This window comes from Falco cherrug, chromosome 13, assembly GCF_023634085.1.
Source record: "Falco cherrug isolate bFalChe1 chromosome 13, bFalChe1.pri, whole genome shotgun sequence".
In the NCBI taxonomy this organism is placed as follows: Eukaryota; Metazoa; Chordata; class Aves; order Falconiformes; family Falconidae; genus Falco; species Falco cherrug.
This window is the reverse complement of record NC_073709.1, coordinates 22,850,225-22,871,517: the sequence shown is the minus strand read 5'-3', so window position 1 is coordinate 22,871,517 and position 21,293 is coordinate 22,850,225. Positions and strand designations below refer to the sequence as shown.

At 38.9% G+C, this 21,293-nt stretch overlaps 1 protein-coding gene and 1 long non-coding RNA gene across 6 annotated transcripts in view; both read left to right on the top strand.

The window, feature by feature from the left end:
* Positions 1–21,293, top strand: part of BICRAL (BICRA like chromatin remodeling complex associated protein) — a 46,021-nt gene that overhangs the window by 13,056 nt on the left and 11,672 nt on the right. For 3 of the 5 annotated variants that reach the window (XM_055725343.1, XM_055725344.1, XM_014279790.3), the window contains exons 2-5: positions 12,295–12,343; positions 15,205–15,253; positions 15,336–15,404; positions 19,440–21,140. In XM_055725343.1, coding sequence (XP_055581318.1) covers positions 12,300–12,343; positions 15,205–15,253; positions 15,336–15,404; positions 19,440–21,140 — 1,863 coding nt within the window. In that variant the 5' untranslated portion in view covers positions 12,295–12,299. Of the gene's footprint in view, positions 1–4,958; positions 11,058–12,294; positions 12,344–15,203; positions 15,254–15,335; positions 15,405–17,259; positions 17,361–19,439; positions 21,141–21,293 lie in introns of those variants that run through there. The other 2 variants (XM_027805143.2, XM_014279792.3) reach the window with 2 other exon arrangements.
* Positions 12,350–14,281, top strand: LOC129737244 (uncharacterized). The gene is made up of 2 exons (XR_008734846.1): positions 12,350–13,740; positions 14,165–14,281. It is a non-coding gene; the product is annotated as an uncharacterized LOC129737244 (long non-coding RNA).

Sequence of the window (21,293 nt, the reverse complement as noted above, 5' to 3'; positions counted from 1 at the left end):
TGTTGGTGTTGAAGGGTTTTAAATGACATTTTAAACTATGCAGTTTTATTGCTTGGAGTATACTAAAAATATGTCTGTATAGAAACTCTTTTCTAAAGACTTTAATGGGGACAACTTCGTTAATGTTTTAGCTTTTTAAAAAATGCACCTCCTAAAACTTCAGTTCAAAAATCTATGGAGTATGGAGTACAGTATTTGTTCACATTTCAGAAATCTTACTAGTACATGAAATTCAGATTTTCTCGAAGTGATTATTTTGCAATTTAGTCCTGGGATTAAGATAGCAAATTTTTTTTTACTGTGTAGTGTATTTCTGTACAATAAAACTTTCCTAATGTCTGGCAGATTGTGTGGCTTTTTTCATTAATTTGTGAAGATAATGAAGAAATGACAAAAATGGGATAAAAATGACCAGTTTATATTCTCTCGGGGCATAATACTTGCCAAATTACTACGTATCTTCTGACCTGGTTGCATTAAAGCAAAATGTATTCTCATCTTGAGTTGACATCTTCGGTGGCTAGTAGTGAAATAGACTACATCTGTTCTTTGTAGATTTATTTCTTTGGCTGTGTCTGAGCTGAAGAGATTCTTCTTTTTGTCATTGTTGCAAGTAGTACTTTGTAGTTTGCATAGCTTGTTTACATCGATGGAGGAGTGCAGCTCACCAAGTCGATACACTAGTCTGGTTGCACTTCCATTGGTGCACCTTGGCTTATTCACTAGTGTGTGGTACTCCTGCATTTTAAGTTTCTTACTTTGTTCATACGTTGAGCACTTGCCCTGTATATTATACCTGTATTCTTGATAGTACTTTCAGTATATGTGTAGCCTTAGGTGAGGTCAGTGCTACATAGCTGTGCCCTTGACAGAGATGGTTCTACTGTAGCTAAATACTTACATTGCCTTATAGATATGCAGTTTTCCTGCCCCCACCAAGTGTCCTTTTCCAGTAGAGTTTATCTATTTAGCTTAATTGTTTAATTAACTGATCATAAACCCCCGAAGTCCTGCTAGTATAAGCTGCATTTCCAGTTTCTTCCAAGGACCCTGTCTGTATCTGTGAAGTTTTGCAACAGAGGTAGGTTGGTAGTCTAGAGCTGGAGCTTTGCAGGTGGGGATGTGTTGGTATGCTACTTGGGTATTCATTGTACTCTAGCTGTATTTTCAGAGTTTTGCTGGTGTACTTCCACATCAGTTCCAGGAAAGTTCTATCTGCATAACTGCCGTTACATGGTATAATGTGGCTGTAATGGTCAATGATCATGCCTTTTTATGCTGCATTAGGCTTGTGATAAGTCTAATGGCTGGCGCTTTTTAGCGTAGATGTAGCAGTGAGGGTGTGAAAGTGTGTCATCCCTGTCTAAGCAATAGATACAGTCCAGGCATAAGAGCCTCTCTGATAACGTAGTTCATTCTGTTCAGAGAGGTGGCATAATTTCTTGTAGTAGTTCTGCTGGAATAAGCTGCATCTGTGCTTGAAAGGTTGTTTTTTGTTTTTTATGGTGACATACCTGGTCCAGCAGAGACATGGGGTTTGTCAACAAAAGCAAGCATGTTTTGCTTTCTTATAGTACAAGAAAAGCAGCAAGATTAATAAACTGTTCTAACAGTCATTGTGACCTGCAGCTGTTCTAGTTTGAAAGCTGGAATAAACAGTATGGGTAAAGCCCTTGTTGTACCATCGTAAATCCATTAACACCAGCCTGAATTGATGTTTTTTTTCCCAAGACTATCATGTAGTTAAATGAAGATACGTATCTTTATTTTCAAATGTTTGTTTGCCCCTGCTTTCATTGTTGAAAAAACACAACTACTGTGTTTGTATTATTCTTGCTTTATTTGAGAATTGCTGAGGTTTTAGACAAAATTAAGATAGCTAGCACAAATAGACTATCAAGTTCTTGTATTGCTTTAATTTACTTTCTTGCACTAGTTTTGAAATTCTCTAGAGCTATATCCAATGTTACTTTGAGTAAGGGAGTGCTTATGAAAAGGAAAAGAAAGCAAATGGGCAAATCGCTGTCAAAACTTAATACAATAGCCTTTCTTTCATTGAAAGTATTAAGAAAGGGTGGTGAAGAGAGGGGAGTCAGGGGAGAAAGTTGTAACTTCATTGCAGGAGACTGATCATTTTTGTAATGGCTGATCTTAGTCTTGTCTCAGGTGGAGCCTGTAGTAGTTTCACTGTGAACTTGATCTGAGTGTAGAATTTCAGGATCTTGTGTTGAAGTTTGAGTTTATTGACATGTGTCAACTACAGAAGGTATCTTGGCCCCACTGAAATACCTGGCAAAATATCCATTGGCTTCAACAAGGACAAGATTGGCGGTGTGGAGGATTTTCAGCCTGGTTTTGGGGGCATTGATATGGACCACACTGCTGAGTTAGTTACACATCTGTCAGTTCATCATACTCTTAATTTCAGTTGATATCTGAAACATAATAACTGAAAGGAGTATAAATGTCCATTCAGCTTTAATTATTGGCAGTTGTTAGCTGATACTAACTTGTGTGAACCATGCCTGTGGCAAGGTAAACAGTTTTGGGTTTGGTGTTTGTTTTTTTAAACATAGTGTGGACTAGAGTGGCAGTGAAAATGTATTAATTGGGCATGGTTTATTAATTGAGAAATTATCAGTTCATAAGGAAGTTACATTATGGGATTGCATAAGGGTTTTTTTCGAATCTTTGGAAATTATATGCACAGAATGAGAAGTATGATACATGGGTATTCCCTAGTATAAAGTGAAAACATCTGAAGAACTGACTCCGTGTTTCTTGAAGTATCGTGTTGCATAAATAATGTATGCTTAATAGCCTGTGTTACTGCATACAGTAGTTTCTAGAAATACTTGAAGAGTGTCTAACTTTCTTTGGGCAGTGAACATTTCTTTCTGAAGGAACTGTTGAGATTGACTGCTTCTTTTCCTCTTTTGGTATGAAACCAGGACCTTTCAAAATGTTTTATGACTATTGAGATTCCTGAAGAGCTGTGTATGTGCTGGAGCAGCTTAGAAGACAGAGCCCAAAATAGGCTGTAGCATAGTGATGAGGATGGTGTTTGCTGGGGAAACGGGCTAAGTGTGTTCAACCTGGGGAGTCCCGTTGGGGTAGGTAAGCACCCTGACCTCTGGGCTGCGAGTTACACTGGATTTTCTCTGTGTGGTTTAAAAAAAAAATAAATTTCTGGTTGAAAGTCTTGCCAAATTTTTGGTGTTGCCAAGAGCAGCTCTGGGTGCAGTATGGAAAAATGGTACTGAATAAATTAGAAATTTGATGCTGAACATGTGTGGCTGAGGGAAACCAGATTTTAGACAGCTGCACAGAGGATTTACACATGTACTCGGTGTGCTTGCCTGCAGCTGGATTAACCTTCACTATCATACATACTGTTGAGTATTGAACTGTACATTTCCATATTTTTTTTCTTAATAGAATATCACCATAGTTTTGGGAAGCTTGATAAGTTGCCACATTTGCCAAACTTAAGAATTTTTTTTTTTTTTTGTAGTATACTAAAAGGAAATTTATGAGTTGGATAAACAACCTATTGTAGGTTGCCTGTACTTTAGTGTATGGTTTTTATTTGTTCTTCTGTATAAGGAGCTGGTACTTCACAACTGTGCAGAGACCCTGCCTGTCCTCTTAGGTGTTTGTCTCCTGCCAGACTTTAGAAACCATGAAGATGCATAATGTTGTGCTTAGTAATTCATGAGGTAGCACTTTGTGTTTCTTTTCTTGTTGCAATTTATCTGACTCCTGAACAGTTCCCATTTTTTGGAGCAGTATTCCTAGAGAGGTGTTGAATCATTCTTTGAATATTTAAAGTTAGAAACAACTTCTTGCACTGTGTTGCATAAATGTTGTGTTTGAAATACTGATGATTAAATTCAGTTCCACAGCTCATTTCAAACATTGTAAGTTCATCTTACTATCATTATTATTATTACTATTATGAGTAGTAAGTACTACTCAAGTTTAGAATGTTGGAATGAAAACACATTTTCATATATATAGAAAGTCCACACTTGCATATTGCACTGTCATACTAGGTTAGAATCCCTAATTCCTTTGTTAGCTCTTCTTGAGAGCACAATTCCTGGTAGATTTTTCAACAGTATAGTAGTTACTTTTTGTTGATTACTGTGGAAGAGAAAATTTTTGAAAGGAATAATGAGATACTTTAGAATATAAGCACAGCATGGTTTACAAGTGAGCAGTTAAATGTACAAAGTCCATTTTTAAAAATAATTTTTCTTCCTTAGTCCTGTTGTCCTGAAATGACAAATTTTTGACAATTATGCCTTCGGTATTTTTGCCCAAGTAAAATTGAGAGTGAGATTTTAGTTTTCAATCAAGTTTGTCAATATTTACCTCTTTTCCATTGAATACTGTGTCATTATTCTGATGCATATTGTTTTTTTACAGTAGTAAGAGGGGAGAAGTGGAAATAGTTTTCAATATTTGCTTTTTTTATTCCATCTATGTAAAAATCAGTTTCTTGAAAATAAAGGGCTTGATGTGGTGAGCGGCTCATAGGATGATTGTAAAACATGTGCGTGGCTAGTTACGAGAACCTGAAATTGTCCAGTTTGAAAGGTAATAGATTGTTCAAAAGTAGCATGGACTTGAAATTTAAGAACAAAATACATGGTAATAATGGTTTGAGTTTATACTCCTTTCTTCCACTCCCGTGTTGCAGAGAATGCAAATTAGGTCTGGTTGTTCCTGTGTACGTTAAGTTTCTTTCAGTGAATCCAAGGCTGGCTGACTGTTAGGAACCTGAGAGAGAACTGGCAGTGTAAGGAGGGCAGTAGTTACAGCACCTTAGCAACCTGAAGTGCATGCTGCTGAAATGATACTTATTGCTGAATATGTGGTAAAACATCCTCCCCCCACCCCCTGCCACAGTTCAGAAGCACACTGAGTTAAAATACTAGCACTGTGAAAATTAGTGGCAGTTGTGGGGGAAATTTGTGTGAGGGAAGGACTTCACTGGGCATTTTGCCTCTGCAGTCGGTGTGGAATCACATAATGCTGCTGTGATCCTTTGATGTAATTTAACAAGGGAGGGATGTTTGCATCTGGTTAATAGTGCTATCTTACATCTCACATATTCAAAAACAATGTAAGGCATAAAAATACCATAAATCTGATGTAGCACACGGTTCGCTACAGTACCTTTTTCTACATTGACTATTAGAGTAATTTTGATCTTTTCAATTTTTGTTGTTCTGATGATTGTTGTTATGGTGACAATGTATTTCTTCAGGTATTCCATAGTGAAGTTACTGTTAATGTTGGGATTGTAGATCTGGAAAATGGTGTAGTGCAGCAGAACAGTACAGATTTGATGGCTTGTATCCGTTATAAAGCCTGATGGAGATGTCGTGAAGAGTTCCTGCTGTCTGGATGTGTACGAAGTCTCGCTGAACTTGTGGGGATTAGTGGGCATATCTCCTAACTCAAACACTAGTTGCTTCAGGTGCTACATATGTTACTGTATGCAAGTTTCATTATCGCCCACTATAAAGCTGTTAACTACAGCAGTCATTTCCTTGCTTTAAAGCATTGATTTCCAAAGGTCAGTATTCACTCTCAGAAGGCATGGGCCAGCATGCTGCCAGTCAGGAATTGATACTGTGTAGTCGCATGGAAGTGATGAGTCTGTAAGATTTTTACAACAGTTTTGCAGGTAAATTTATTTACTTGTGGTTTACTAAGTTCTGGTGTTGATCATATTACACTTTTGGGGATTACTGCTCTAAATGTTGCTTTTCTAAACTAACTACTGTTTTTGGCTTTTTACAAACTGTGAAAATAATATTTTACTGCTTGGTATCTGAAGTTGTGTGTTAAGGTTGTATGAAATTATAAATGACTTTGAGAAGGGAAATAATTCTTTGAGACAAGCTTGAATATAATTTGAGCAGATTTAAAATTCAGTATTTACAGTGGTTTTGAATACTTAGATTTTTTCAGTTCTAAAAATCAGGTACAGTATATGAGGCATGTATGAATAGTTGGGCTGTTTCTGGACAAATACAGTTTTAATGACTCTTCAGGCTGTAGACCCTGCATGTGTTGCATGCCACCGTGGATTGTGTAGCATGGTGATGAAAAATTGAGTCTGTTAAGGAGCACTGGAGTTAATCTGGCCCTGCCTCCTGCTGTAAGCAGAACTAGCTTCAAAGCTGGGACAGGTTGGTCAGGGCCGTTTGAGTTTTGGAAATTTCCAAAGAGGGTGATTACACCTGCTTGCTTGAGTGTTCTTGTTTGTGAGCTTCTTTTTTCCTTACGTCTGGTTGGATTTCTCTGTGTTGCATGTGTTGGCTGTTGCCTCGTGTCTTGCTGCGCACTGATGAGAAGAGGCTGGCTCTGCTCATCTTAGTATCTGTTTTAGCTAGTGGAAGGCTACAGGTGGCACCTCAGTTAGCCTTCTGTTGTCCAGGCTGAAGTAATGTAGTTCCCTCAGACTTCCTTAGTGTCACTTGCCTGCAGGATTTTATTGGCACTCTGCTGGGTTCTAGCAAGTTTTTCTGTATTTCTTTTAAGAGGGGAGAGGTATGTGTGGCAAAAGTGGACACAGCATTCCAAATGGGAGCTCACAAGTACTGAGTAGAGGGGAATAATTGCTTCTGTCGACCTGCTGCCTGCACTGCAGCTAATGTGAGAGTGGTGGCTGTAATAACTCTACACGTGTGGCTACAGGCTGACAGTTGCTTTAAGCTGGCTGAAGCACTGCTGCCTTCCCCAGTACTTAACTCCCCAGCTTGCCCATTCCTATTCCCTCTCTTGTGCTGCCACTAGCAGTCTCGTGGCAAGCCAGAACCAAATCCAGAAGCTAATTGAAGTTGAAACAGATCAATGTATTTTGTCGATGAATTTTCTGATCCAGGTGGCTGTTAACAGCCTTGAGCAGACTCGGGGAAAGTGGATGAGAGGGGTGCAGGACTGCTCTCTCCTTCGTTTGTTTGCCTTTGCTCTGTAGTAGGTGAGAGTGTTGTTGAAAGTGAGGCAGAGATGTTAAGGCCAAGTACTAACAGTCCCCCAGAGGACTGACCTGCATAGCTGGGATATCCTTGTCAGTTTTATTACTTTAACCTTTTCTTATATTCTGTTTGGTAGGATGTGATAAAGGGCACTCTGGTTATTTCCCAAAAGGGACAGACAGTGCTGCTTCCTCAAGTACATGTGACCCAAGTTGAAGTGTATGCTAGGTTCGCCAGTGCAGCAGCAGGGTTATGAAATAAGGCAGCAGAGGCTTTGCTAATAATAAGTTAGAGGGAGTATCTGTGCTGGGTTGTTACTAATTAGTAAGGATTGCCCTTTGTAAAGTAGTTGAATGTAGCAGCAGGGCTGAGTTTGGCCTACTTAGGATAAACAGCCTTTTTTTGTAGGATTTTTTTTATTTTTTAAGCAAAGACACTGTAGAACAGTGTTGATAGTAACTAGGTATTTCTTAGGCTACATTGTAACAGTGCTCCAGCAAGTTGTGTGACTCTTTCCTATGTGTGTGTTCCCCCAACTGCCTCTGGCCTGGGCTCTTGTCAGGGGACTGGGTGCACTGGGGGGCCCCGATGGCCCAGACAAGCCTCACCCGGAGCCTGCACCCACAGCCCTTGCCTATGGGCTGAAACCCGTGTCAACTGATCCAAATACAGAAGTGAGTCAAACTTTTAAGAGCCTAAACCAGTGGTCTCCAAATGTTCTTAATTGCACACCCCTATCAGTAAAAGTTTTTTGAGCATGAACCCCCAAGGTATGTATATTTGTGTATGTGCTAATGAAGTTCCAGTGTTTTCTGTCTGCACCCCAGTGGATTGTCTTGCATGCCACCCCTCTTTGGAGAACGCTGGTCTAGGCTATTCTAATGCTCTTAATTCCACTCATTGTGTTGAGTTCTGTTTTCAAACTGTCTTGGCTTAATACAGTTTATGCCCATTTCACACGGCAGTCATTGATTTGCCCCCCTATATGTTAACGAACAGCGAGATGGACAGAATTTATAACTTGTGTATAGAAAACCTGAAAAGGTGGTCAGCAAGAAAAGCAGCACCATTTGTGCTGTAGAAAATGTATTAGGAAAATTTCACAGGATAGGCTTGCTTTTTATTAACACACTTTTAAATGATCATCTGTGTCAAGGTCATGTGTTGATAATGTTTCCCTCTTTTCTAAAGAGGCTGAATGACTAGTTGTTTTTGGGTGTGCAAGGACTCTGTCGGATTGTGCACCACCTCTGTTGCTGTCATGAAGTTAACAGGACACGAATCCTCAATGAAAACTGCATCAGTTAAAAAGATGTAAACCTGCAGTGTCCTAGTTTCTGCTGGGATAGAGTTAATTTTCTTCCTAGTAGCTGGTATGGTGATGAATTATGGATGAGAATATGCATGAGAATAATATTGGTAACACACTGATGTTTTAGTTGTTGCTGAGCAGTGCTTACACTAAGTCAAGGACTTTTCAGCTTCTCATACTGACCTGCCAGTGAGGAGGCTGGGGGTGCACAATAAGCTGGTAGGGGACACAGCCACGGCTGACCCAAATTGGCCAGAGGGGTATTCCATACCCTATGATGTAATGCTGAACAATAAAACTGGAGGGGAGTTGGCTGGGGGGGTGGTATCCCACTGCTTGGGGACTGGCTGGGTGTTGTTCAGCAGGTAGTGAGCAGTTGCATTGTGCATCACTTGTTTTGTATATTCTTTTATCAATATTATTATTTTCCTTCTTTTTCTGTCCTCTTGAACAGAACCTCTTAATCTCAGCCCATGAGTTTTACCTTTTTTTCTGATGCTCTTCCCCATCCCACAGCATGGGGGAGGTGAGCGAACAGCTGTGTGGTGTTTAGCTGCCTGCCAGGTTAAACCACAACATGCAGTTACACGGTTATGTAGATCTTGGGTATGTGTGGTGAAATAGGAGCAGAATTTAATCTAAATAGGTAGGTTTGTGTGTTGGCTGTGACCTTGATTTTCTTTCACAGACCACATACCCCTATGTGTGCCATGTAACTTGTGTGTTGGTCCTGTGGTATTTCACAAAAGCGTTGCTATGCAGCATTATGTTAGTGTCATGTTACTTGGGCATCATTTGTGGGGATGTTGAGGTGGTAGCAATCTGTCTGTGTGTTATTTGCAGTTGTCAAGGTGTGAAAGCATGTAGCCCCTTAGGCTGCAAATGCTGATCAGAACAACTGAATGTAGCAAGAGCTCTGTGTATGATAGGTGTGTTCTTGGCTGTGTGACGGTTCATTGTTCAGTTGTATAAAAACTTGGCAATGGTTTTATACAGATTAGCTCTTTGGTAAACCAGCATTAAAAAAAGGTGACATAATATTTCTTTTCCATGTGTATATAAAATTCTACTAGTAATGTCATTGTCAAAGCTTGTTAGAAGGATGCACTTCTGGAGGGGACTGGTTGTGATTCTTTGTGTTTATAAAAATGTAGCTGTTTTCTTTAGGTTTTATTGTCTGTCATAAACTGGCAGAAGTTTATGGTGTATTGGGTAATTTTTCTTGTATCATGTTTGTGAAATGAGGAAAAAGAACAGATTATATTTTCTAATAAGGCCAACTGCATGTTCAGCTAAAGGGCTGAGTGGTGAAGAATATGTAGTACCATTAAGATTTTCTGTCATTGGTGTTCTCATGCAATTTATTTTCCTTCTGATTGTTATATTCAGGTTTTCAAGAATTTAGTGAAATTATCAGATTTGTCTAATACCCACAGGAGTACTGATTGAACAAAGTTCTATGTGGTCATTTTTGATAATATTGAACTCTTATAGTAGTATAATCACAGAGAGTATTTGATTTGGTAAAGCAAATACAATTTATTTTATTTAAATAATGATGTCAGTATTGCTGTAGACACATGGGATGGTGTTTTCACAAGCAGGCATGTAGTGTCAAAACAGAGTTCGTGTTGACTTATGGTAGAGCTGATTTTTACTTCTGGTTAGTTAGCAGTCTTTGAAACCTGGCTCTTGAGAGATGGATATGGTGTTTTTTAGCTGTTAGAGGAAATAGCACCTTCCCCTAAGTAGTACTAACAATACAGTTAAAGCAGAATGCTAATCACCGAATGCTAATTGCTTATTAATTTGTTCTTACTAATGAACATTTACATATAAATTCCATGATGTCATAAAATGTCATTTTACTTGCATAGCATTAAATTGCAAGATCAGTGCTCAGGCTGGTGGCTGTATGCAAGAGTGAGCAGGTGTATTACTGAATTACAGGAGAAATTACTAAGATGCATAATCACCTCATGAGTGCTGATTTTGTTGACTTTTGAAGTAGTTCTTGGTAGCTGTGCTTTATTTTCCAGTTGTCTCAGAAAGGTGATGCTGAGGGATCCTTATAGTGATGCATGTTCCGGTTCTGCTTCACCCTTACTAAGCTAAAGCACAGGAAATTGAGGAAAAAATCTGAATGAGGCTATGCAGTATGGAGGGCAGACTGCCATCTGCTAGTCTAAAGTATAAACAGTTTCGGAATTAGTGAGGTATAGAAAAAATCCAGGAAAGAATCACAGGATTGCTGAGGTACGAAGGTAGGTCTGAAGATCACCTCATTCAGTGTCCAGCTTACAGCAGGCTCTGCCAGAGCAGACTGCTCAGGGCTGTGGTCCAGCAGGGTTCTGGTTATCTCCAAGGATGGAGACTCCATAACCTTGCTGGAAAACCTGTGCTGGTATTTAACTACCATTTTAACTACTATTTTTTTTTTGTTTGTTTGTTTTTTAATTTCTTATGCTTAAATAGATTGTTGTTGTTTTGATTTGTGCCCCTTGCCTCTTGTTCATTCAGTGGGTATCAGTGAGAAGGATTTGGTTCAGTCTTCTTTACACCTTTCCGCCAGGTATTTATACACATGGGTAAGATAACCCCGTAGCCTTCTGTTCCACAGGCGGAACGGTCCTGGTGCTCTCAGTTTCTTGTGTAACAGATGCTCCAGTCCCTTCCATTGTCTTAAACATTATGAAGATCTGTATGAGGGAGAGCCTGAAGAACAATTCACATGGATCTGATCAAGGAGAGTAAGTTTCTGTTTGGTGAGAAGTAAGAGAGAGAGCAAAATCTGTATTAATAGATTTGGTTAGTATGATAGCAGATTTTTAAGAGAAGTTGAGAAAAAAACAGGCATGGAATGCACAGTGATCAATTTGATGTGATTAGAAGATGTGTGAAGGTGAGACTGGATAACTGATTGGAAGCCAGGGTACCGAGAGGTTTAGGAAATGCTGGCATCCGTTGATGACTGAACTGGTGGATTATATAGGACCTTTACAGAGGGAATAAGGGAGGATAAAGTCCTGAGAGTTACTGATAGGGAAAAGGGAGAAGGTACAATCTTAGATGACATTCTGAGAGTTATGGTGAACAGACCCAGAATATGCAAACAGAAACTTTGAAGGAACAGCAATCAGGCGAAAAAGTGATGAAATGTTTGGTACGGGCAGCACCCAACTGAGTAGGCAGTGTGTAAGGCTTGGTGGTTGTGATACTGTGAGGCTGAAAGTGTTCTGTACTCAATGAATGGATGCTTACATTGTGTGATTAAGGTAAATTAATTCCTCACTTGCTGTTAAAAGGGTTGTCAGTGGTCTGTACTATTAATCACAGGTTTGTTTAAATACACTTCTGAGTATTGTTGAGGAAAAAAAGGAAGTAGCCATATTGTCACTAGCAATAGCTAAGGAAGTTCTGCTAGAAAATAGTGTTCTTTTGAATGTTTTGGCTTTGTCATGTCTTGGCTGTGGTTTTAGCCTATAATAGCACTGTCATGATATTGACCTAGATTTGTTTACCTTTTTGGCTGGTCGGTATTATAGCCAGTAATTGTAAAAGTAGGTTCTGTAGTGGTTGGTTAATCCCATGCTGGGCTTAGCTGGGAGTAAATTCCTACAGAAACATTTTAATTGGAGTCTTGAGATTGTATTCAGTGTTGATTTATTTTTTTTTTAAAGTCACAGAAGTTCTGTTTAATCAGTTTGGTTAATCATTTGTCTTTCTCCAATTTAAAATTCTAAAAAAACCCCTAAATGGTAGAACTTTGCATGGGCTTTTGTACATCATTACATGTGACTGAATTTCATTTTGAGATAAATCAGTGGATCTCTGTAGAAGGTGCAGGTTTAAGAACTTTGCCAATAGTAGACACTGTCAGCTTCATAAATCAAATAAAAATATTGAGATATTCTAAATTGGTCTTATTGTTGAAGGCAGTCTTTTGTCTGACACATCAAATATCCATCCTCTCCCTCTTTGTTCTAGTTGTCATGGATGATGATGATGATGAATCCTGTCTCCTTGACCTTATTGGGTAAGTTTTCCTTAAGCAATTCTTTCAGAAAAGTTGGAAAAAATAGTTTTGCAAAATCATCTTCTTGAAGGTGATTCTGTCTCAGTATTGTCTCAAGACTAGGTGACTTGCAAATGAAATGAGTAGCTATGCTTCACTTTCTCCCCGAGGAGATGTGTGTATCACACAGCCTTCAGCCCCAGTGTATACCAGCTGACAGTCCACTTGCTGGCCTTCTCCTCCAGAGAGGTGAAGGAATAAAGTGTGCATGGAGGTTGGATTCCCTTCTCAGCTAGTGGCAATATCAGGTCGGTGTTGAAGCACGTTACTAGGGATTTTGTTACAAACTTTGCTGCAAAGAACTATTTTTTTTTAACTAAAAAATAAAGATCTCAATTTTTTGAGTAGTGGAACTAAATGGTTTATTAACACTATGCTTGTATTTTACAGGGAAAAGTAAAATTATAAATAATTTCTACTAATGACATGCATTTGCATGGAAATGTTAGAAAAATAGGATTGCTACCCGGTGCTGTTAAGTATTCACAACAAACAAGAATTTATCAGCATTTGGCTCAAAGATACTTGATTTTAATAAAATTGGGGATTTTAGATGGTCCTGTTTGGTTTGTTTTTTCTTTTCATCATTTCTGTAACAGATTTATTTGGAGGTTTATAGTTCTACATGGGAATCTCAAAAAATAATGTTGGTAGCTGGAGCATGAGCAAGATTTTTGTGGATTGTGTATATGAGAAATTACCTTCCTTTGGCCAACATTCATGTCAGTATTGAAGGAGAGTTAATACAGTATAACGCATTTAAAACTTTAAAAGAGCATCGAACATTTAATGTACAATACTTTATTCAAACTCTGCCAGAAGTTAGTATGACATCAGTCTTGTAGCAGCTGCTAAAAGTTCACTTCTGCTTCATACAAGATTTTTTTACTGTCTTAAATACATCGGCCATTTACCTTTCTCATGCATGCAAAGCTTCCAGTGAAACCAATGGGAGCTTTACCTTCAGAAAAACCAAAATACCACCACAGTGGCTGCTGTAATTTGGGGGGTTACTCTGTGGATGCTGTAGCAAAAGCATTGCCGGTAATGGCAGACAGTTACATTCTGTGAAGTATACTGTGCAAGATTACTGATTGGAGCTGTATGAAAACACATCCTCCTTGGAACATAAAGATGATAATTGACTGCATGGGACAATTAAATGCTCTGTGGTGAGCATGAATCAGGAGGATCCTGCTACAAGTTCACAGGTGGTCCAGGAAATGAAGTGCTCTCTATACAGATGAGTGTTTGTGTGAAAAAATACAGTGTTCTTCCTGCTGCTGGCAGCAATTACTGTCTTAAGCATCTAGAAGAATAGAAACCAGCATTTTTTACCCATCTTATCTTTGATTTTGGTAAGTGCCTTCTAAAATTCCTTCCTTACTAAAGACAATATTTAAGGTGATGAAGTGTTCTTCATTTTCAGTTGCATTTTTTAATGATTTAAAGTCAGTGAGTGTAACTAGTATTAAGCGGCCTGGTTATTTTATTGATAAGACTCATAAGCTTGATAGAGCCCTATATGAGATAATGAGTCCTATTCTCCTTAATTATTGAAATTTAGTGTAATCTACTATTTGAAAATATATGTAACCACTTCTATGTTGTAAGCGTAATAGTGCCATGAGGTCCCTGCCAGGTAGCAAAATGTCTTTTGTAAACACATGAATAAGCTTGTTTTTGAAATAAAAGAGAGAGAAATCAGAGGTGTATTTGTGCTTTTAGAAGAGTATTTGTAAACTGGAAAGATCTTTAACTTGTTCCCTCTTTATTTTCTAGGATGATCAAGAGAGAAGGAGAAATGTTTTGAATTAATATTTTTTACGTGAGAATTTGCTTCTCAGAATGTTGTATTATTACTTATTAATCAATAAAGATATTTTAAAATAAAAAAAACTCCATGTCATTTTACTCCTCATGTTAATGGACATGTTGGGAAATGCTGTATAATTGTTGTATTAAAATAATCCCATGTAACACAACCTTTTAATGTTTTTTACTTGGTTTGTATGTGCAGTTACATTAATGTATTTTTTTGTCTGAATTTCCCATGATCATTCAACCAGACCATATTTTTAATCTGAGTTTTATTCAGTGATAGTGCTAAGTTAATGAAATACATTGAAATTGTATTTCATACTATTTAATCAATTATATCTATGGTTGATTTCACTTGGAAAAGGTGCTGCTCTTTTCTCCAAGTGAAGGGACTGTTACTCTGGCAAGCATAAATTTCTGCTGACTTACATTAAGGGTGGCAGAAAACATGTTAAAGATTCAGGTTTGTCACTAGGGTATTTTTGTCAATGTTAAACGTGGCAGAAAACATGTTAAAGATTCAGGCTTGTAAATAACCCTGTTGATTTAGGCACTAGCTAAACAGACACTGTAGTTCATCTCTGGAGAAGCAATGATACCTGTTTTAGCTCTCATGTTATTTGGTGCTAGTATTTTCCTTTGGTTTTGTACTATGTGCTGTCATAATATCCTGTGTGTTTTAAGACAGTATGAGTAATACTGTTATAAAGGGAAGTAAGGTAGACTGCAACTAAAGTTTTGTATTGAACATAGTTTATTGCTTGAAATGCCTTGGTACAATGACAGCAAATACCATCAACATCTGAAGATTGTGCTGATACAGATACACAGATCCTCAGATGGTATTAACTTTCAGCTTTGCATTGGAGTCAGTGAAAGAAATGTGCTTTTATTATAAACCTGATTTATATGAATGCAGTATATGGCTTAGTTAAATTAGTTTCATTAGCAGAAAGAGCTTCCTAAAAGTGGTAACTTTTTTTCTTTTCCCCTCCCTTAAGGGACCCACAGGCACTGAATTATTTTCTACATGGACCTAGTAGTAAATCTGTAAGTAGCATTCCTGTGTATTAGACATATATAACCTTCATTGAGTGTGTTATTTCTAAACATTATTTTTGTCTTTTACCAGAGCAATGAAGACTTGACTAATGCAGAATATTCTGTAGCCAACTCAAATTCAATTTTCGCTAACTCCAATGTAAGTGGTCGGGAGATAAATTATATTTGTATTGAGATTGCATGGTTCTGTTATGGCTTTACATGGCTTTTATAAAAGGTTTTGACCTTTTTCATATGCACATTCTGAATGCTGACATAGAACCACCTCATGCTGTTAATATTTTAAGTGTTTCAGCGGGGAATTGATCGAAAGATACTGCGCTGTTGGGCCATGTTTTGTAAATATGTAAACCAGCTTGCTGAGCAGTGAAAATGTTCTCCGGTGTAACTCTCTTGTAAACTGGACTTGTAATCTTAGTGATGGTAGATGTATAGTTGAGCTCAAATGTAGACCTTAAAAGTTGGTCATTCATGCATTTCCTGTGTATGTTAGGATGGTTTTGTTTCATATTTCTAAGTAGAATCTGAGCTAGCATTTTTTTTAAATTAATAAATGGGGTTTTTTTTGTTCTTTAGACTGAATAGCTAGCTTGGGATGTTTCCATCCTGTAACATCAGTGTTAGGGAAGTCACTTCAAATTCATTAGGTGTTGCAAGTTGTCTTCGGTATTATTTTTTCACCAGGAGTGTACTGCAGCCCAGGACCAAGTTTTACCCAATGAGGTTGTGGAATCCCCATGCTTGGAGATAAAGCCAATGTTGATCTACTTTAATACTGTAGTAGTCCTACTTTGAGTAGGAGGTTGGGCTAGATGACTTCCGGAGATCCCTTCTGACCCACATTTCTTTAATTTCTTTGGTGTGTTTTTTTTTAAAAAAGAGTTCAGTTATTAGAATACATAGGGTAGGGTTTCCTTGGTAATTCCTCTTTCTGTTGTACTGTTGTCTTGAGTCTGTCCCATGTTCCTAACAGATATGTGGGTATACTTGTAGGTGATCTTAAATAATTGGCATAAATAAATCCTGAAAACTGTTTATCTGTGTGTAGAGAACTAGTGACTTTTCTGTAGCTACAGTAGTGTGATGTGAAGTATTTGCCCCATCCTTCATTTTGATATCCTTACTAAATATTACAGGAGAAACATTGAGTGACAGTTCTTTCTCCAGATAAGCTGGTTGAGGTAATGGTGGGGGAGTGGGGTACCAACAGTAATGGGTATGCCCAGTTTTCAGCTAATCAGGAGCAGTGGTTTCAACTTGGTACCAGTTAGCCATTATCGGACAGCAGCTTCCTGTATGCAATATGGCAGGTGGGTTTTGTAGACTTAATTCTAAGGAAAATGAGGTTATAGGGGAAAAAGGTGACATATGACATGCATTTGTCAAAGCCTAGACTTCCTAGTTGTTTGTAAAGGTTTTTCTGTTACGCATGAGTAGGTGGAAAGACATCAGGAGTGTATTTCTGGCATATTTTCAGAAAGTGAGTATTTGGAGTGATTTTGAGGAGTAGGAGATTCTGGGCAATGTGGGATTCTTGCGTAGTAGTTGGAAGAAACAAAAATATTTGGTGAAAGCCAAAAGAGCTTTCTGGTATGTGAGGTTGGGGGTTAGGTAATCTAGAAGGCAGATGGTCAGAGGAGCAGGGATTTCTAGTGTGTGTTCCTAGGATGGCTTACTGTATTTACATTCTCCAGCACTTGTTCCTCTCGTGTTCTGTTTTCATCCTTTGTATTTTCATCATGAATACCAATGCCATTTTCTTTTCCTCCCTCCCTTGCATGAGAGCCCTGTGCTGACCTAAGTGAAGAATGACTTGATTGCAAATACAGATTCTTATAGTGTGTTGTGAAGGAGCAAGGAGTATCTAAAATACAAATAGATGTTTTTTCAGTCCCTGCTTATAATGTAAGATACGTGAAAAGTTAAAGGCTTCTGAGTTTGTTGTCATTGAAGTTTTTGCAGATACTGAAAGTTCTGTCTTTGTATGTATTCAGAATTGCTACCATGAAGTAGGATTGACTGTCTTGATGCCCGTCTCATGCCTTTCAGTGGCAGAGTTGACAAATTCAGTGTCAAGGGTTCAGTGCCTCAGCTGGTAAGCATGCTCAGCCAACACCTAACCACAAACAAGATTAAGTTCCTGCTGACTGAAGGATGAGAAAGCAGTGTCCACTCTGCCCCCCTGTGCCCTGCCCCCTCCTCCCCACCCCCCACCCTGAGCTGAATGATTGCATAACACCTCTACTGATGGCAGGTTGGTTTCCTTGGGCAGTTGTCAGTCTCTCTTAAAACCCGCATGAGAGGGTTCCTTAGCCATTGTCCTATTCTGTGGGTTGTACTCAGTGACTGCTTCCACCTTCCTATTATAGTAGGGTAGAACAGCTTAAAAGAGCAGAATATTCATGCATGGAGCCAGCAAGAATAAGACTCTTGAAAACTCAAGAATAAGCAGATTCATGAAGCTGCAGAGTCACTGAGTTCTGGTTGAAAGTAGCATGGTGTACTGCATGGCCGTTCTGAATCTGGGAAGCAGTGATTCAGATGTTAAGTTGGAAGGTCCCAGGTTCCGTGCCCGTAAAATTGGTTTTGGATGTTAAACAGTTCTGGAAGGAGGGAGTGAAACTTGGGGTTCTTCATTCCAGTGGGAGAGTTTCAAACTGTTAATCTTGATTGCATGTAATATTATTTATTACTACTGTTGCTGTTAGTAGTAGTAGTAATAGTTATATTGTTAGTACTAACTGGAATAGCATTAATTGGAACCCTCTTAAGTTACACAGTCATGAAATATTTCAGATTGGTCATTGTCACGGAGGCAGGTTACAGGTGCAATAGGAAATTCTCCACAAGAGCCTCTACAGTTGTGAGTTCTAGTGATGCCCTAGTTAGTGACTCCTTTTTGCTCTGCCTGATGGTAGCTAGGTACAGTTGAGAACCCAATTTGTAATTTTACGTGTTCATAAGATGCAGACATCGAGACAGTTTCATAAAATATACAGGCTGATTTGGAAAGAGATTGGGGTAAAATTCTGAATAAATATGCTTGGGGAACTGAAGTTAGGGTGGGGACGTTATTGCATATGATAATTACGGCTTGCAGCATCTTCACACTGGTTATATGAGGTGAAAACAAGTGTCTGTGACCTTCAAGGAGTGAAGACTTGGAGTATGAATGGTCTGATAATTTCACACTCATGTTTTGCATTATCTTGACCTAAAAAGAAAGTGCATGTTGTTTTTGAATAGTTGAGATACGATTTTGCAATTTAGAAGGGTGTACTCTGTCTAACTTAAAACTATTGCAAGTAGTAGTATGCATTTACATTCATCATTCCACCTGTAGAATCCTGATAGTTGTGTTCTCTAGAGTTTTTGGACATAATGTTGTTTTAGGAAAATCTTACTAGCCGTAGGCCAGAGTAAAGTAGGTTCTGATATTCCTTATCACAGTATTTGTGGATATGAATTTGAAGGATTTTTTTTCATTCAAGGTGCCACTTAATATTTGTTGTAGTTTCAATGTTTATAGTTCTCTCTAATCTTTTTACTAGCATAAAGCACAGTCTGTAGCATTGTTTTTCATACTACTTTGGTTCTACAATTTTTCTAAACAAAGAGCTAGTGTAATTCCTTTACTTCATTAAATACTTGCTAGTTTGCATTGTGTGACTATTGAAATATCGGTAGGGTTTTGGAGATGGATCTAGAGGAAGTCAGCGAAAGAGCATTGTGAAAGGCGCTTTCTCCTGCCTTTTCCGGGCTACTACTGTTGCTGCTGAAACCTTGCCCCAAACTGAGTTACAATGGAGGTCTTCTCATTCCTCCTTTCTTTTATCCCTTTGTCCATACAGTGCTCAGCTTGAGGAAGGGAAAATGGTACTTTGTCACATCCTCTTGAAACAGTGCAGCTGCAGAGCTGAGTGCTGTGGAACTGGAAGACTTGAGAAGTGAGAGTGGTGTCTCCAGCAGTCTGTTATGTGGGCATGAGTGGGGTGCCAATGACACACATGTTTATGCTGGCCCACTGTATGGGATGAATGCCACCTTACATACAGACTATGCGAAGAATATAATTCTGTAAAGAATGTTTGCTTGCATGAAAAAGAGCTTAATGGGGAAACAAAGTAGAGCTTGGGCTTTCTGAAAATGATGTATTTCTTGGTTTGCATTTCAGAGCACTGATCCGAAGTCGTCTATAAAAGGTGTAAGCGGTCAGCTTGGAGAGGGGCCTAGTGATGGACTGCAGCTGTCCAGTAGCCTTCAGTTTCTTGAAGATGAACTTGTATCTTCTCCTTTACCTGATCTTACTGAGGATCAGCCTTTTGATATTCTTCAGAAGTCCTTGCAGGAGGCCAATATTACTGAACAGACTTTGGCAGAAGAGGCATATTTGGATGCCAGTGTAGGTTCTAGCCAACAGTTTGCACAAGCTCAGCTTCATCCTTCTTCATCAGCATCCTTTACTCAGGCTTCTAATGTTTCTAATTACTCAGGTCAGACGTTGCAGCCTATAGGAGTTACTCAAGTGGTACAGCAACCTGTTGGAGCATCTTTTGCAAGCAATACAGTCGGTGTGCAACACGGCTTTATGCAACATGTCGGAATTAGTGTTCCCAGCCAGCATTTGTCTAATAGCAGCCAGATTAGTGGTTCTGGGCAGATACAGCTAATTGGTTCATTTAGTAATCAACCTTCCATGATGACCATTAATAACCTTGATGGATCTCAGATAATACTGAAAGGCAATGGTCAGCAAACACCTGCAAACATGAGTAGTGGCCTCTTGGTTCATAGACAAACTCCAAATGGTAACTCACTGTTTGGTAACTCAAATTCAAGTCCAGTAGCACAACCTGTAACCGTTCCATTTAACAGCACAAATTTTCAGACGTCATTGCCTGTCCATAATATCATCATTCAAAGGGGTTTGGCCCCAAACTCTAACAAAGTTCCCATTAATATCCAACCAAAGCCTATCCAGATGGGTCAGCAGACTGCTTACAATGTGAATAACTTGGGAATACAGCAGCATCACGTGCAGCAAGGGATTCAGTTTGGGTCTGCAAACTCACCTCAGAGTTCAGTAGTTGGTCCTCATATGTCTGTTAATATCGTTAATCAACAAAATGCAAGAAAGTCAGTTACACCTCAGACAGTTAGCAATGCTGGAGGTAGTATTGTTATCCATTCTCCTATGGGACAGCCTCATACACCTCAAAACCAGTTTCTTATACCTACAAGTTTGTCTGTTAATTCTAATTCAGTTCATCATGTCCAGGCCATAAATGGACAACTTCTTCAGACTCAGCCTTCCCAGCTGGTTCCCAGCCAAGTGTCTGCTGAGCATGTAATGCTCAACAGGAACTCTACAAACATGCTAAGAGCCAACCAGTCATATTCGGGACAGATGCTGAATAATCAGAACACAGCTGTTCAGCTTGTCTCCGGCCAGACATTCACAGCTCCTGGAAACCAAGTTATAGTAAATCATGGAACTTCACAAATTGTTGGTGGACAGGTGCCACTGCAGCAGGCATCACCAACGGTGTTGCATTTGTCACCCAGTCAAGCTAGTGTTTCTCAAGGTAGATCGAGTTTTACTACGATGTCACCTGGGCAGTCTACAGTCTCAAATATGTCAGCTTCTAATCGATTTGCTGTTGCAAGTTCTTCTGGTTCAGTACATCCTAGCTTGGGACCATCGGTTCAGTCTGTTGCATCAGGAGGAAACTTCACTGGAGATCAGCTTACACAGAACAGAACTCAAGTTCCTGTCAGTGCATCGCATCGTCTTCCAGCATCCTCTTCCAAATCCGCCAGCACCTTCAGTCACACGTCAATTGGAGTAACACAACAACAGTTCGCCTTTGGTCAGGTATGAAAGCTGCTTGAGAATGTAGCCAAAGAAATGCTTCTAAGTTGTGCTGAAATCTGGTTAACAAAGTATTAAAGTTGATGTTAATACAGAGAGCAATAATTTTGCTAATTTATATTTTTCAAATACTGTGGAACTGCTGAAAATTACTGT